At 44.1% G+C, this 17980-nt stretch overlaps 1 protein-coding gene across 4 annotated transcripts in view; it reads left to right on the forward strand.

The window, feature by feature from the left end:
* LOC311141655 (smoothelin-like) overlaps positions 1–17980 on the forward strand; it is a 103117-nt gene that overhangs the window by 66439 nt on the left and 18698 nt on the right. For all 4 annotated transcript variants that reach the window (XM_084177058.1, XM_084177056.1, XM_084177055.1 and 1 more), the window contains exons 9-10: positions 7598–8248; positions 13116–13189. In XM_084177058.1, coding sequence (XP_084033184.1) covers positions 7598–8248; positions 13116–13189 — 725 coding nt within the window. The remainder of the gene's footprint in view (positions 1–7597; positions 8249–13115; positions 13190–17980) is intronic.

A 17980-nucleotide genomic window follows, 5' to 3' on the forward strand; every position in this document is an offset into this window, starting at 1 on the left:
CCAGCCAGGCAATTTATTAACTTGATCTCAACTATAAAAAGCATTTAGACATTCTCACATTTCTTTTAGACTAACATTTAGTTTTCAACAGCGGAGATTTGTATAAACCTTGCTGTCTGTCCCTCCGACATTTGCAACATTGTTTCAATATTCTAATTTGATCTCCAGCTGTCGCATAGTAGTAATAAACGTGTCGGGATGAGACAGACAGGCAGCTTTTCTCAGCCAGTGGAAATCATGAATCTGCATCATTTTTATGGATATATACAAATAAATATCAATAGAAAACAGGTTAAATGAAACAAAGTGCAGCTAGTTTGCAGTCTTTCCATCTTCAGTTTGATGTGATTGTGTTAGCTGTGCTGTTGGGTAGCTCCTCTGAACAACAGTGTCCTGAGGAGAGAGCACATTTTCTATGCCAGATGAAATCACGCCTCATTAGCTCATTGTTATGGATGTATCCAAATAAATGTCACTAGAAAACAGCTTATGCAAATGCAGCTACTTTGTTGTTATTCTGGCTGCACTGTTTGACGTGACTGTAAGTTATCCGTAGTTGGCTAGCTAGCGAGGGATAAGAACGTTGCCAGCCAGTATGGCAATAGAACATTTAGAATGAACGGTTGGGTCGCGTCCATAGATACAGAACAAAAAGACTGAACGACTGGGTTGCCTCTCTGGCAACCGAACCGATAGAACGAATGACTAGCCGGCTTGGTTAGCAACCCTAGATTTGTGTCAGGACTGTATCTTGTGGAAGGATGAAATAGTATGAATAAATTCATTAAAATAACATTTTTAATGAAAATATGTAAATCATTATTTGAATATGTTGGAAACCCGTTGTATAAAAGTGATAATGGCCCCGTGTAGCTCAGTTGGTAGAGCATGGCGCTTGCAACGCCAGGGTTGTGGGTTCGTTCCCCACGGGGGGCTAGTATGAAAGTATGTATGCACTCACTAACTGTAAGTCGCTCTGGATAAGAGCGTCTGCTAAATGACTAAAATCTAAAAATGTTTTTAAAATAATGCCCTCGAAGCTGGTGTTTGGAGGATATATACCTTCATACGATGCCACCTTTCCAAGAAGTCAGTTCGTAAAATTTCTTCCCTGCTAGAGCTGCCCTGGTCAACTGTAAGTGCTGTTATTATGAAGTGGAAACGTCTAGGAGCAACAATGACTCAGCCGCGAAGTGGTAGGCCACACAAGCTCACAGAATGGGACCGGCAAGTGCTGAAGCACGTAGCGCATAAAAATTGTTTGTCCTCGGTTGCAACACTCACTACCAGGTTCCAAACTGCTCATCGGGATCTTCATGAAATGGGTTTCCGTGGCCAAGCAGCCGCAAACAAGCCTAAGATCACCATGCGCAATGCCAAGCGTCGGCTAGAGCAGTGGTTCCCAACCTGGGGCTAGAGTTCACAGGGGGGGCGCGTGATCTCATTTGCTTTGAGGTCAAACATGCATAAAATGTTCCACTATAATTTAATTGTAAAATTAATACATTGTAAAATGTTATTAAAAATCATATGCTTGCAATGCCAAGGCCAATCTAAACAATAATAATAATAATAATGGCAGAGAAACTTAAAAGCGATAATTCCCCGGAAAAATTTTTTGCACGTCAATGACCCGCGCTCAAACAGTTTCAGCTATCAGCTCGTTTTTCCTGCAGTCAGAGCATCACTATTTTATGAATAAAACAACATGTCTAAGAAACATAAAAGTGCTGATGACTCATCATCAAAAAAGAAAGTAAGGCTATATCTCGAGAGTTATCTTAACTTCGGTTTTATTGAAGGACTCGGCCAGAATGTGTCATTTGTGGCGAGAAGCTAGCTAATGACAGCATGAAGCCAAGCAAAATGCAACGACACCAGGAAACAAAACACCAGGAGACAATTGGTGAAGGTCAGGATTTTTTTGAGAGGAAGAAGCAGGTGGCACTATCAAAAAGATCCACAGACATCAGAAAAGCATTTGAAAGAGCAGGCAGTGATTTACACAGAGCCACGGAGGCATCATTTGATTGTTCGCTATTAATTGCCAAGGCTAAAAAGCCGCACAATTCTGGAGAGCAGCTAATCAAATTTTTATAGCTATGGACTCGTATCTCTCGTCCAACAATCTGCCTTATGAGAATATTGTTGCATGCTGCACTGATGGGGCTGCAGCGTTGATGGGCAAAAACAAGGGATTTAACAGCCGATTTAAGGAAAAAGCCCCAGGGTGCGCAATTTTCCACTGCATGCTACATCGCCAAGCATTGACCAGTAAAACACTTTTGGAAGACCTTAGTAACACGTTGGCAACTGTTAAAGTTGTAAACTTCATTAAGGCTCGCCCTACTAACAAGAGACTGTTTGCCCAGCTGTGTGAGGATGAAGCGCATCAAACACTGCTGTTACACACAGAGATACACTGGTTGTCACGTGGACAAGTGCTTGTGCGTTTTATAGAACTGCAGGAAAAAATAAAGGAATTCTTGCAAGATCACAATCGACCACTGTGCGAACAGCTGGCTGATGCATTCACTCTCTACAATGAGACAAACAAGAGGATGCAGGGTCCTGAATCAAACATCATGCAGTGCAAAGACGCTCTCGTCGCTTTTGTGCGGAAACTGAAGTACAGAGTTGGAAAAATGTCAAAAGGGGAGCTACAACAATTTCCACTGCTGATGAAACTGCTGATGAAATTTCCACTGTGCCTGCGTCTTTACGCACTGAGTTTACCCGGCACATGAACATGCTTTGGGAGGAAATTAAATCCTGTTTTGCCGATGTTGCCGAATACTTATCAAAGGAATCGTGGGTGATGGACCATTACATTTGCAGTCTTGAGGACGTGGAATACCTCGGCTGTGAAGATGAGCTTGCTGACCTTCAAGCCGATTCTGTGTCAAATACATATTTCCACGAGAACGGATACAAAAAGTTAGGGATTGTCAAAGGACACGCTGTTGCACCCAGACTGGCCAAACACGCAGCTACAACGGTTATACCATCGAATCTGGGTTTGGCTGTTGCCAGGAGAATGCTACCTGCCCGAATGCATAGTGCCAACTGTAAAGTTTGGTGGAGGAGGAATAATGGTCTGGGGCTGTTTTTCATGGTTCGGGCTAGGTCCCTTAGTTCCAGTGAAGGGAAATCTTAACGCTACAGCATACAATGACATTCTAGACGATTCTGTGCTTCCAACTTTGTGGCAACAGTTTGGGGAAGGCCCTTTCCTGTTTCAGCAAGAAACCCTGTGCACAAAGCGAGGTCCATATAGAAATGGTTAGTCGAGATCGGTGTGGAAAAACTTGACTGGCCTGCCCCGAGCCCTGACCTCAACCCCATCAAACACCTTTGGGATGAATTGGAATGCCGACTGCGAGCCAGGCCTAATCGCCCAACATCAGTGCCCGACCTCATTAATGCTCTTGTGGCTGAATGGAAGCAAGTCCCTGCAACAATGTTCCAACATCTAGTGGAAAGCCTTCCCATAAGAGTGGAGGCTGTTATAGCAGCAAAGGGGGGACCAACTTCATATTAATGCCCATGATTTTGGAATGAGATGTTCGATGAGCAGGTATCCAAATATATTTGGCTGTGTAGTGTAGGTTAATTGGGTATTTAGAGACAGAAAGCCGCTACAACCACTCTGACAGAATTAGAGTTTCTTGGCTGAGATGGGAAAACCTGCCAGAAGGACAAACTCGATCCTGGGACCCCCTTGGTTGCACATTTTGTTTTTTGCCCTAGCATTTCACAGCTGATTCTAATAATCAAAGCTTGATGATGACTTGGTTTGGCAAAAACCAAAACGTGCACCCAGGGGGTGCCCCAGGACCGAGTTTGGTGAAGTGCTGTAAAGCAGATTTTCCCAATCTGGGAGAGTGGCCAGATGGAAGCCACTCTTGAGAAAAAGGCCCATGACAGCACACCTGGAGTTTGCAAAAAGGCACGTGAAAGACTGAGAGCATGAAAAAGATGATGTGGTCTGATGAGACAAAAATTTTACTTTTGGGTCTGAATGCAAAGCGCTATGTCTGGAGAAAACCAGGCACAGCTCATCACCCATCTAACACCATCCCTACCGTGAAGCATGGTGGTGGCAGCATCATGCTATGGGGATGCTTTTCAGTGGTAGGTACTGGGAGACTGGTAAGGATAGAGGGAACAATGAATGGAACCAAATACAGGCAAATCCTTGATGTGAACCTGCTTCAGCGTGCAAATGACCATAGACTGAGACAAAGATTTACGTTCCAACAGGACAATGACCCTAAGCATACAGCCAAAGCAACGCTGGAATGGCTTCAGAACAAGAATGTGGAAGACCTTGAGTGGCCCAGCCAAAGCCCAGACTTGAATCCCATTGAAAATCTGTGGAGAGACTTGAAAATTGCTGTTCACCGCCGCTCCCCATCTAATTTAACAGAGCTTGAGAAAATCTGCAAGGAAGAATGGAAGAAAATCCCCAAAGCTGATACAGACATACTCAAGATGACTCAAAGCTGTAATCGACGCCAAAGGTGCTTCTACAAAGTATTGACTCAGGTGTGAATACTTATGTAAATGAGATACTTCTGTATTTCATTTTCAATACATTTGCAACAATTTCTAAAAACATGTTTTTACTTTGTCATTATGGTTTATTATGTGTAGATGGGCGAGATATTTTTGTAAAAAAAATCCATTTTGAATTCGGGCTGTAACGCAACAAAATGTTAAATAATCAAGCGGTATGAATACTTTCTGAAGGCACTGCAAGCACTTACGGGTCATGGATTTTTTTGTCCTGTATACTTTGTAAATGAATGATAAGGGTGAAAATGATGGATAATGTGCACAATTATCGATATATTTTATACTAGTTATCATACAAATAATTATTTAAAGCTGTAATATGTACACTGAAAAAATATATAAACGCAACATGTTGGTCTCATGTTTCATGAGATGAAAAAAAAAATCCAGAAATGTTCCATACGCACAAAAAGCTTATTTCTCTCAAATTGTGTGCACAAATTTGTTTACATCCCTGTTAGTGAGCATTTATCCTTTGCCAAGATAATCCATCCACCTGACAGGTGTGACATATCAAGAATCTGATTAAACAGCATGAACATTACACAGGTGCACCTTGTCCTGGGGACAATAAAAGGCCACTCTAAAATGTGCAGTTTTGTCACACAACACAATGCCACAGATGTCTCAAGTTTTGAGGGAGCGTGCAATTGACATGCTGACTGCAGGAATGTCCACCAGAGCTTTTGGCATAGAGTTGAATGTTAATTTCTCTACCATAAGAAGCCTCCAACGTTGTTTTAGAGAATTTGGCAAGACATCCAACCGGCCTCACAACCGCAGACCACGTGTAACCACGCCAGCCTGTGGGGGGTGGGGGGTCTGAGGAGTATTTCTGTCTGTAATAAAGCCCTTTGTGGTGACAATCTCATTCTGATTGGCTGGGCCTGGCTTCCCAGTGGGTGGGCCTGGCTGCCAAGTGGGTGGGCCTATGCCCTCCAAAGGCCCACCCATGGCTGCACCCATGCCCAGTCATGTGAAATCCATATATTAGGGCCTAATGAATTTATTTCAATTGACTGATTTCCTTATATGAACTGTAACGCAGTAAACTCTTTGAAATTGTTGCATGTTGCGTTTATATTTTTGTTCGTATAACTTTTTCAGTGACTTGACCAAATTCACATAGAAATGTGTGTTATATATCTGTCATTCTCATCGAAAGCAAGTCTAAGAAGCGGTAGATCTGTTCTATGTGCGCTATTTCTATACTTCCCGTTCTTACGTTTTGTTTTTATGTCTTTTAATTTTGGCTTTGTACACCAGCTTCAATCAGCTGAAAATACAACATTTTTGGTTATAGAAAATATATTTCACAGCGGTTTAGATGGTACAATGATTCTCTACACTATACTTGCTTGTTTTGTCACATAAACTGAAATTAAGCGAACTATTAGAATATTAGCCACCAGGAAATGGCAGAGCGATTTCTGCGTAGTGCGTCTTTAAAATATTTCTGAGATATGTGATTTAGTTGTTTATTTTTTCAAGCCTAAATGGTCAACAATGTTTTTTGTGTGTGTACTCCTATCATTTATTGGACTGTACAAAATGTTCTGTACATTGTGTCCAGTAAAAGTGGTGTCCATTCTACTCAGGAGCACTTGTAGTTTCCAAATCCACAGAATTTACACCCCAATCAATCATCGCTGCTAATGTTGTGTCCCTTATAGCCCCCATGCAGTCTTTTTAACTGTATTTTTAAATCATCACTCTGTCTAATAGATAACTGTGTTTATTTAATGAAAATAATTCAAATATACATTTTTTAATCATTTATTTCCCTGAGCCTCTTTTGGCCATTGGAATGCTCCGTCTGATCATATGGGCGTTAGGTCAGATATTTACATACACAGCCCTGACTTTGTCATTATGGGATGTTGTTTGTAGATGACAAAATGTGGAGTAAGTCAAGGGGTATGACATACTTTCTGAAGGCACTATAGATGTAATAACCTGACATTTAAAGTGGGAGCCAGACCGGATGTGTGCCTCATTACTTGTGCTTTACTGTTCAACTCCACCGGCAGTGTTGATAACATCACACCAGAGGACCTGTGAGCTGGAAGCCCTTAGTGCTGCTGAGTTATAGCTGTTCCTCTAATATCAAGACGTCCTGCTCCCTAACTCCTACAGTTGAATGGCTTCCATTTCGAAGGAGCCTTGCAGGGCCAGCATGGCCGTATAGGGCCTGTCATACAGGGGAAGGTGTGAGGTGCACCGCTAGAGGACTGGATAGAGATACGAGTGCACAGGGTCATCTATCTGTCTGTGTGTGTGCGCACGTTTGTCTTTAAACTCTCTGTCCCATGTAAACACTGGTCCGTGTCCGCAAATGTTTTGCCTCCATAAGGGAGACGTCGGATTGTACCTTTATCCTCTTATATCCTTATTTTTTTGTCTTTCGCTCCCTAGCTCTGGGCCCTTCGTTATAATCTCCTCTCTGTGGCCCTAGGCTCCTAAAACGTTGTGATTCTCAAGCACACTAAATCGATATTATTAAGCGGGAGGGAACTGATTCCGTAAATGAGTGGAGCCTTTCCCTGCATGTGATGAAAGCAGACCATCATTCTACTGTACATAAAGGAGCAGGAATCCAGAAACACTCAGGCAACCTAGAAATATAGCAAATCTGTCAGCTTATGGCCAATGCTGACGCACTGAAGGAGAGGGAGAATGAGGGAAGGCGAGGGGGATTGAAGAAAAGGAGGGGGGCTGGAAAAAGGGGGAGAGCGAGAGAGAGAGAGGGAGTTTGAGAGAAGGGAAATAAAATCAAGGGATTTGTAGAGCGCTTTAGGATGAGGAGTGAGGCAGTGAGTGTGCTGCTTTGCGTTCTGGGGATTTTAGTCATATTGCCCCGCTGAAGACTTTGAAATGTTTCCAGTCTTTGTGTGTCAGCTGTACTGGAGGGCTGGGTAATTAACTACTGAGTTTGTATTACTTGACTGTGTCTGTGTTCCTCTGTTCTTTGCTACTGTGTGTAAATCATTTCCACTAACATGTTGTCTGTGTTTTGCAGTGCCTGAGAAGAAGGAGACGGTTGTCTTGGCCCCGTTTGGCCGGGTTAACTCTGTGCGGGACCGTATGCGTAAGTTCACAGAGCCCAGCCCCAGTCCCAGTGACCCGTTCCTGAAGAGGGGCTCTCAGTCTCTGAGGAACGGGACAGCCCCCAGTGCCCGAGTCCTAGGCAGAGCCAACGAGCTGAGTGAGGGGCGAGCAGCAGGGCCAGCCAACCAAACAGCAGGGACCACAGCAGTATCCATCAGCACCCCTACAGACAGGCACGGGAGACCGCATGTAGGTTCTACATCCTACTCTTCATCCTCCTCTTCCTCAGAGAACCTTGTCCAATGCAAGGGCACAATTCAGTCAGGAGGCGTGGCCACCAAAGATCTGCAAACCGCTGCTCAATCCATGAGCACTGTAGGCGGAGCGAAGCAGCCGGCTGAAAAGCTGCTGCACTCCTCGGGCATCTCAAAGGAAGACAAGACCCCAGGGAGCCAGGGAGAGGCAGACCCCGACATGAAGACCTTCCTAACTATCGAGATCAAAGATGGACGCACCATCAGCACCTCCTCCTCCTCCTCTTCCTCTTCCTCTAGAGGCAACCTGGCCTCCATGACCCCCATGGCCCCACGCATCACCACCAACGCCATGGGACAGAGAGCAGGTAGGAGCACTGCCTAATGGATGCTAGATAGACTTCTGGTTCCAGATTCTTTATCTTTACAGACCATAGCTTTTGATAGATTTGAGTTAAATCCAAAAACAGAAGTTGATCTATGAAATGATGCGTTACCAGTGGTACCAGGCAGACTGAGTGCCTTGAGCCTACATCAGTCATAGACTTGCCTTTAAATATTTTCTCCCTTTTAAATCTTAGAATAGATCAGCAAACATTACCAGTGGAGCATTTTGGGCCATTTTCCATCCCTCCAGCCCAGTGTACTGCAGCAGATCATAGGCACTGGTTCTGTGTGTGGAGGCAGACAGTGTAGATACTGTGTGTTTCCTGCTCTGTCCCAGCTCCACCTCTGCATGCTAATATCAGCCTTGAGATCCCACTGGAATCCCTGTTGCCTTGGGCCACCAGAGATGCCACAGGGACAGGGGTCAGTCCATAGAAATAGAATGCATTTGTATGGGTAAGTCAGCAGGGCTGAACCCCAGGCTGAGGACAGGGCATGGCCAGAGTTAGGGCCAGGGAGCGTGTGAGTGTGTGGGAGCAGGGGTCTGCTGTGGACATGAGCAGCATTGTCTCTAAAGATGGGCAGGCACGCTGTGTGGAGGTGGAGGGGGAATGGAGGGTGGTATGGGATCAAGAACACACAACAATGGGCAGTTAATGAGTAAACCGTATGATCTTACACCACAATACGCTGTGGTCTCTCTGTTGCATTCCTGCAGAGTTGGCGACATCCACAACAGACTGGTCTGTGTACCACTCTGTAAATGCCATACAAACACTCATACTGTACACTAGTACCCAGGCATACGTTGTAAACACAAACTGTGTTATTGCTGAACTATTGCTAACTTTATCCTACTCCTGAGGGGTATCCTAGAAGCAGGTTTGAGGAGATGGCAAGGTAACGTTAGTCAACTCTCAGTTCAACTCGGGATAACCTGTCATATGAAAGTGGCTAACCTTTTAGCCAGGTAAAATTCTATGGCAGCAAATCCTTCAGAACTAACCTTCTCCAGGGCAGGCTAACTCTCGATTAACTCTGAATGAAATGACTGAGACGCAAGTTGAGGACCAATGAAATCGGATTCCATCCGTCTTGCAAAGAACCCTTCAGGAAGACGACTGATTAAATATTTTATTAATAATGTTAAAATATATCACATTACGCATTTAGTCAACTTCACGCAATGTAACACTTTCGTATGACTTAATACAAATACGTATTGGTAGGAGTGGGGAAAAAGGTGCTTCTGTATTGATAAGCACACCAAAGACGCTATTAACGATAATAATAAGTAATAAAATAAAGACTGCACTTCTAAAAGCTTATTTCACACCATGAATTTGCAAGATAACTTTTCTATCATTTTGTTTTCGGCACAAACTAAAATATGACTCTCCCATGGATTGATGTTTCAGTATTATCTCAGTTAAGATTTTCGGTGTTCAACTAGCCATCTGCGACATGCACCCGCAATTACAAGACTGCTAGTGTTAGCGGCAGGCAGACAAGCAATAGCCACCTTCGTAATACGTACAGTATGAAGTCTGAGCTGGAATGTGAAGCTAACTGAAGCTGTTAGCTTTAGAAAACCCTGAGTAGATCTAGCTTACTTCGTAGTATACCCCTCTGGACACCTACCTGTATGTGTCTGTAAATACAGTGTGTGTTTCTGTTCGTCTTTCTGTGTATGTTAGTGTTTTTGTGTGTCTCAGAAGCGGCCTGGTCACAGCTGCTGTGGAAATCTGTCCAAACAACCAGTCTTGTGCTCTAGCACTTTCCAGCCACCAGGACCTCCAACTCAAACAGTTTACTTAAGACCCTGCCTGGAGCAGGATTATTACAGCACCCAGTCAGACTCTGATTACCCCCCTCGCCTGATCTCCCTCCTCCCAGACCCTCTGACAGCTCCACTGGGCTTCTTCAAGAGGCCAGCGTTAAGCCCAATTTTCTCTAATGGCTTTGGGCTCCTTTTTTGGAAGCTCCCTGTCACTGACTGAAGACTGGCTTGGAGAATGTCTTGTGTTCACCCAGCAGCTCCTAACAACAGTCCTGAGTGTACAGTACAGAACACTGGAACGGATCAAACAGGCACTTCTGTTTTACAGCTGTGGTTAAACTGACCTAGCTGCTGTCTTATGTAGTGATTTTTCTGCTATTAAAATCCTCGGGCGGGCTGCCTAAGAGTTTTTCGGGAAGTCTAAGTCCAAACAGTGTAAAAATATATACAGTGCATTCGGAAAGTATTCAGACCCCTTGACTTTTTCCAAATTTTGTAACTTTACAGCCTTATTCTAAAATTGATTAAATTAATTGCTTTCCTCATCAATCTACACACAATACCCCATAATGACAAAGCAAAAACAGGTTTTTAGAAATGTTTGCAAATGTATATAAAAAAACAAAACAGAAATACCTTATTTACAGAAGTGTTCAGACCCTTTGCTATGAGACTCGAAATTGAACTCAGGCGCATTCCGTTTCCATTGATCATCCTTGAGATGTTTCTACAACTTGATTGGAGTCCACCTGTGATAAATTCAATTAATTGGACATGATTTGGAAAGGCACGCACCTGTCTATATAAGGTCCCACAGTTGACAGTGCATGTCAGAGCAAAAACCAAGCCGTGAGGTCGAAGGAATTGTCCGTAGAGCTCTGAGACAGTATTATGTCGATCTGGGGAAGGGTACCCAAAAATGTCTGCAGCATTGAAGGTCCCCAAGAACATTGAAGGTCCCCAAGTGGCCTCCATCATCCTTAAATGGAAGGAGTTTGGAACCACCAAGACTCTTCCTAGCGCTGGCCGCCCGGCCAAACTGAGCAATCGGGGGAGAAGAGCCTTGGTCAGGGAGGTGACCAAGAACCCGATGGTAACTCTGACAGAGCTCCGGAGTTCCTCTGTGGAGATGGGAGAACCTTCCAGAAGGACAACCATCTCTGCAGCACTCCACAAATCAAGCCTTTATGATAGTGGCCAGACGGAAGCCACTCCTCAGTAAAAGGCACATGACAGCTTGCTTGGAGTTTGCCAAAAGGCACTTAAAGGACTCTGACCATGAGAAACAAGATTCTCTGGTATGTTGAAACCAAGATTGAACTCTTTGGCCTAAATGCCAAGCGTCACATCTGGAGGAAACCTGGCACCATCCCTACGATGAAGCATGGTGGTGGCAGCATCATGCTGTGGGGATGTTTTTCAGTGGCAGGTACTAGGAGACTAGTCAAGATCGAGGGAAAGATGAACAGAGCAAAGTACAGAGAGGTCCTTGATGAAAACCTGCTCCAGAGTGCTCAGGACATCAGACTGGGGCGAAGGTTCACTTTCCAACAGGACAATGACCCTAAGCACACAGTCAAGGCAACGCAAATCTCTGGAGAGACCTGAAAATAGCTGTGCTGCGACGCTCCCCATCCAACCTGACAGAGCTTGAGAGGATATGCAGAGAATAATGGGAGAAACTCCCCAAAATACAGGTGTGCCAAGCTTGTAGCATCATACCCAGGAAGACTCAAAGCTGTAATCGCTGCCAAAGGTGCTTCAACAAAGTACTGAGTAAAGGGTCTGAATACTTATGTAAATGTATATTTCATTTTTTTATTTGTAATAGGTTTGCAAACATTTCTAAAAACCTGTTTTTGCTTTGTCATTATGGGGTATTGTGTGTAGATTGAGGAAAAACTATTTAATCCATTTTAGAATAAGGCTGTAACGTAACAAAATGTGGTAAAGGGGTCTGAATACTTTCCGAATGCACTGTATATGTATATTTTTGAAATTCATTTTCAGGATGGAAAACTCTTAATGATCTATATATTGTTCAATAATATAATCTTTGAGAATCACCAAAATAAAAGCTAGACAGTCAGCGAGAATTGTACATTCCAAAAACAATGAATTTAGCAGTATAGATTTGATTATGTTTGAGCATAGGAACATAGCATTAGCCATGTCAAAATGCATAGAATTGCAGGAAATTAGCTTTAAAACTGCAACATTTTCTCTCCACTCCATGACAAAATGTGTAGAATTGCAGGAAATGTGCTTTAAAACTGAAAAAAATTATCTTAACCTTCTTCGAGAAATTTTGAGAATTGCAGGTAATTGGCTTAAATATTAAAACATTTCTCTACACCGCCAAGGTGGGGGCCTCTATAATGTTCTCCGAAATCCAGCAGCACCGACGGGTGGACCGTGCCCATTGCAACCACCTAAGCCCCTTTTTGATCCAGAAAAAAACCTATTATGATGGTCCCCAGCTTAGTGTGTGTGTGTGTGTTAGTGCACAGGTCACATGAAAATGTATGTGTGCAGAGAAAGATGGAACATGAGTGTTTATATTAGCAGTGACGGGGTCCATAGTGTGACTCACTCATTAGATATGAGACCTTCCTCACTCGTAACTCACTCAATACCATCCTTTATGACACCATTTCAAGTTTTATTTGTCGTATGTACAGGATTCACATGGTATACACCGTCCAACAAAATGCTTACTTGTAGGTTCCTTCTCGACAATGCAACAACAATAAGAAATAATAAAAGATAAGAATATGAATATAAAGTGGCTCAGTAGAATATATATTTTTGTTTTGCATAAGTATAAGATGGCACCATGACCGCTTATGTAAGTGAGTGATGGTCCCCTCAAGGACACTCAGAGCCATCCGCACATCATCATGTACAATGTTCAAAAACATATATGCTTAGGGGACTTGAGTCTATTTAACATGTAACTATTTATGGTTAAACACTGGTGGTGTGCTGTGACATTGTTTTATAGAGCTTTTGACACTTCAGCTCCATGTAAGTCTCTCACTGTATGTCTCTCTCTCTCTCCCTGGCAGAGTTGACCATGGGTCTGATAGCGACCCCCTTCAAGATCTCCTCCTCCAGCCTCACTTCCGGATCCTCCTTCAAGGTACTCTAACTCCTCCTGTCCTGGCAGAAACACAGGGTTAAAGACACACTCCAGCTATTTTTTTTACTTTTCCTGTTGAAAACAATATCCCAAGTATAATACAGTAATGTAGACACACTTTCTCAGCAAAATAGTTTTTTAGACACAACTGCAAACTTCAAGGAATAGGGCATTCAAGGAGTTGGTCTGATGTGATGTCATTGGCCTCCCCCCTTGCTTGAGGGACAATAGAGGAGCAGTAGAGAACAAAAGAGGAAAGGCCCACCCCCCACTTGTGCCATGACATGTCATACCTGGACCACCTATTGAGATGTGCCTTTTGTTAAGTAAATCAGGTGTTAAATGAGGTGAAAAGGAGACTGGAGTAGGACTTTAAATGACTGTAACACGTGTCAAACCTGAGTTCTGCATGTCATGCCTTTTAAAAGCTATCAATACATGTTGGACTATAAGTTGAACAGTCATGGTTTACCTCTTGCCTTGAAATGTTAATTTCAACATTTTTTAAAAATCATCGTTGTCACAAAGCACTTGCCCCAAGGCCCCTAAAAGCAAGTGCCTCAGGCGCCTAATGAGAGCGAGAAAGGGAGGGAGAGAGAGCGAGCGAGGGAGCAGGGTGGACTTGGTGTTTATCAAACAAAGAGTGTGTAGCTGGTCACATCTTTCCTTGTAGGGTATGAGAAACAGACAGAGAGGGAGGGAGGTGCACTGGGCACTTCATTCTCTCTATGCCCCATACCATCCTGCCTGAGATTTATCTCTGTACTGCTTCCTAAATCACACCAGTCTCTCCTCATCCACATCAAGTACAGTCCATGCCATCTCCCTACAATCCCATGCCACCTCCCTACAATCCCATGCCACCTCCCTACATATCCAATGCTGTCTCCCTACACTCCATGCCACCTCCCTACACTCCATGCCACCTCCCTACAGTCCATGCCATCTCCCTACAGTCCATGCCATCTCCCTACAGTCCATGCCATCTCCCTACAGTCTATACCACCTCCCTACAGTCCATGCCATCTCCCTACAGTCCATGCCATCTCCCTACAGTCCATGCCATCTCCCTACAGTCCATGCCATCTCCCTACAGTCTATACCATCGCTCTACAGTCCATGCCACCTCCCTACAGTCCATGCCATCTCCCTACAGTCTATACCACCTCCCTACAGTCCATGCCATCTCCCTACAGTCCATGCCATCTCCCTACAGTCTATACCACCTCCCTACAGTCCATGCCATCTCCCTACAGTCTATACCACCTCCCTACAGTCCATGCCACCTCCCTACAGTCCATGCCATCTCCCTACAGTCTATACCACCTCCCTACAGTCCATGCCACCTCCCTACAGTCCATGCCACCTCCCTACAGTCCATGCCATCTCCCTACAGTCCATGCCACCTCCCTACAGTCCATGCCATCTCCCTACAGTCTATACCACCTCCCTACAGTCTATACCACCTCCCTACAGTCCATGCCATCTCCCTACAGTCTATACCATCGCTCTACAGTCCATGCCATCTCCCTACAGTCCATGCCACCTCCCTACAGTCCATGCCATCTCCCTACAGTCTATACCATCGCTCTACAGTCCATGCCATCTCCCTACAGTCTATACCACCTCCCTACAGTCCATGCCACCTCCCTACAGTCCATGCCACCTCCCTACAGTCCATGCCACCTCCCTACAGTCCATGCCACCTCCCTACAGTCCATGCCATCTCCCTACAGTCTATACCACCTCCCTACAGTCCATGCCACCTCCCTACAGTCCATGCCATCTCCCTACAGTCTATACCACCTCCCTACAGTCCATGCCATCTCCCTACAGTCTTAGCCACTCAACTAGACGATGACACAGGTCGTTCCACAAAATGGGTGCCTTTTGCGTCCCTAAGATATTTTCAGTAGAAATTGTGCACCAATATGGAATTTTAAAAGCCTGTTATATAAATGATGTGACCTTTTATATAGACCACATAGATAATTCAATACATCAGCAAAATTCAGCAAATTCACAAGTCCCTCCGTCAACCCTGTGTCACTTCTAGGAAGATTTGAACCCACTTAATCCCAACATTTCTCCAAGTTTCACCATCATGGTAAAGCCCTAGTTGCTTTGACAAAGTCATTTATGATTAGATTATTATTTATTTAATGTGATTAGTGATTAATTTACATCTGTCCCTCATTTTAAGGTCATTCTGTTACGTGAACTAAGCTCTCGTTTTAATGTGCAGAATTTATTCCTTAAAAAAGAAAATTGTCAAAGAAACATTGAACATCTAATAGTCACATCATAGAGTAAAAGCATGTGAGCTGGTTCTGCTCTTTTTGGCAATTTCCTGGTGTTTTGTGGTGGGAAACTGAGTGGGTCGAGCATAACATGTCAACCGTGTTACCCATAGATAGGCTAGAAACATTTCCCCCAATTGCCACTCCCTGTTGCACACAATTAGCTTCAATTCCCCCTGTCACAGGGGGATTTATGTCTGACTTAAGAAGAAATCATCAACCCTGTTACTTTGTGGCAGCTACTGTAATAGGCTATACTATAGTCATTTTTTTTCAATTTAACTTCTTGAGATACTTTGAAAACTTGTTATTTGCAATACATTTGAACATGTGCTGTTTATGACAGAATGTTAAAATTAGGTCAAATCAAATCATTTTTTAATCAAGTTATACTTCTTAAAAGGAAAAAGCTCTGTCACGAGTGAATGAAGGGAAGTGAATGTAGGGCAAGGGAAAAGTGTAGTCTAGTTTACTCCTTAATGGTTCTCTATTCCACCCCCATGTAGAGCAGAGCAGTAATCTGGTTAGGGGGATCAGGGCTGGGCGGATGCTGCCTGGGGCTGGGAGGTGGGGGGGGATGTGTTAACCCTGCAGTCACACACATCCAGACGGATACAGACACCGATAGGTGGCTCTTACACACACACAGACTGAGCGAGACAAAGGGGCAACAACACATTTATTCATTCTGCAGAAGATGAGGTGTATGCTTGACTGAGCTAGGCATAATCAGGACAAATAGGTAACTATGGTCGAGAGTCTTGCGTGTATGTGATGTGTTACAATTTAATTTTAAAAACTTCCCATTTTCAGTGGTGAACTCTGTTGGCTCATTGTGAAAGTCATGGATAGAACCATTGGATTCTTTCGAAGTCCTTTTTGTAAGGATTTACACCAAGACAGTTACACTACATATGTGCACTGTTCCTTTTTGTGTAGGCAAACAGGGACTCTTTTTCAGGCCAAGCCACCAGCATGGTGCTGCGGATTATAGTAATAATAATAATAATAATATGCCATTTAGCAGACGCTTTTATCCAAAGCGACTTACAGTCATGCGTGCATACATTTTTGTGTATGGGTGGTCCCGGGGATCGAACCCACTACCTTGGCGTTACAAGCGCCGTGCTCTACCAGCTGAGCTACAGAGGACCACATAGCATGGTATATCAGTTACTGTTACTCAAGCCCTAAATTGTTATTATGGTTCTAATGCGATTTGTTATACAGCGCTGTCAGGGGTTGGGGTTAAGCCTTTGAACTTGACACATGCAGCAAAGTGTAACGCTGAAACGTCCTGCTTGCATAGACATGTTGCATATGTTAGCAGGTAGGTTGTGCAGACACAAATGAGGGTAATAAGCAAGCAGAAAGAACACTATGGTAATGACTGTCTCATGAGGTCTTCTGTCTTCCGTGGTTACTGTGAGGATGGGAGAGCCACAGGTGGGCCTCCTCACTCTCTCCCTGGGCTCTGAAAGTGAGCAGGGTCCCTGAGTTAACCTTACAGTCCTCAGCCCTCTGGGAGCTGCTGCCGGGCTTATTCAGGTTATTAGACAAACGTGGAAATAACTCTGCTAATGAGATTTGTGAGGGAAGCTGGCAGATGCTGTGTTCGCTCTGGGTTAGCATCAAGCAGGGCTGCTGCACTGTACCTCTGTCCTGGGTCGAGGCCCCACCACCTGTCCACATAGTCTCTCAGGCCCATGCAAGTTCAAGGGTGCGTGACAATGATGTTACCAGGACGATGGATTTGTCTGGATTGGCTTCCAGTCCCATCAATAACAGGCATTGACAGTGATCCTCATTCACATTTCTCTGTCCTCTATAGGATCGTAGAGTTGTATACACGCTGATGGAACAGTCCTATTATGGATGTCTTGCAATCAGAGTTGTGTGATAAGAGGGTTGTTTTGGATTAGTTAGTCTTTATTGGTGTTTGGTAAAGGAGCAGCCATGGGGTACACAGACTGTCTGTGATCTGTGTGGGTGGTTCTTTGCTCCTCTCTGGTGGTCTGTCCTCAAACCTTATCATCGTTATCACCCTTAAACACAACCAGTTACTTAATGATGGCTTAGGTTCAGATAGGCTTTTAGACTGGGAGAATGCAGATAGGAAAGCATTGAGTCTTACAGTGGGCAGAATAATAACAACACATAAACTCTAAAGAAAGCGAGCAAGAAGCAGCTGAGGGAGGGATCATAAATAAGTAATGGTAAGTAGAAGGACAAAAAAAGTGGGAGCATTAAGGATGGAAATGGAGGGTAAGTAAGATCAACAGATGGGTAAATAGGGGAGACAGTGAAAAACGAAGTACAGAAAGGTGAAAGGTGGAACGGAGACTTAGGCTAAGTGAGAGTGAGAAAGAGGGAGTGCTGTTGGAATAGCTCTGTGTGTGTGTGTAGCATATGGGACCGGCCGCTGGGGTTATTGATGCTCACGTCGGCCCTAGCTTAAGTACCCTCAGCTGTGCCCGCTCATCTCTGCCAC

The sequence above is a fragment of the Coregonus lavaretus genome, assembly GCF_964263955.1.
Source record: "Coregonus lavaretus genome assembly, chromosome: 14".
Taxonomy (NCBI): Eukaryota; Metazoa; Chordata; class Actinopteri; order Salmoniformes; family Salmonidae; genus Coregonus; species Coregonus lavaretus.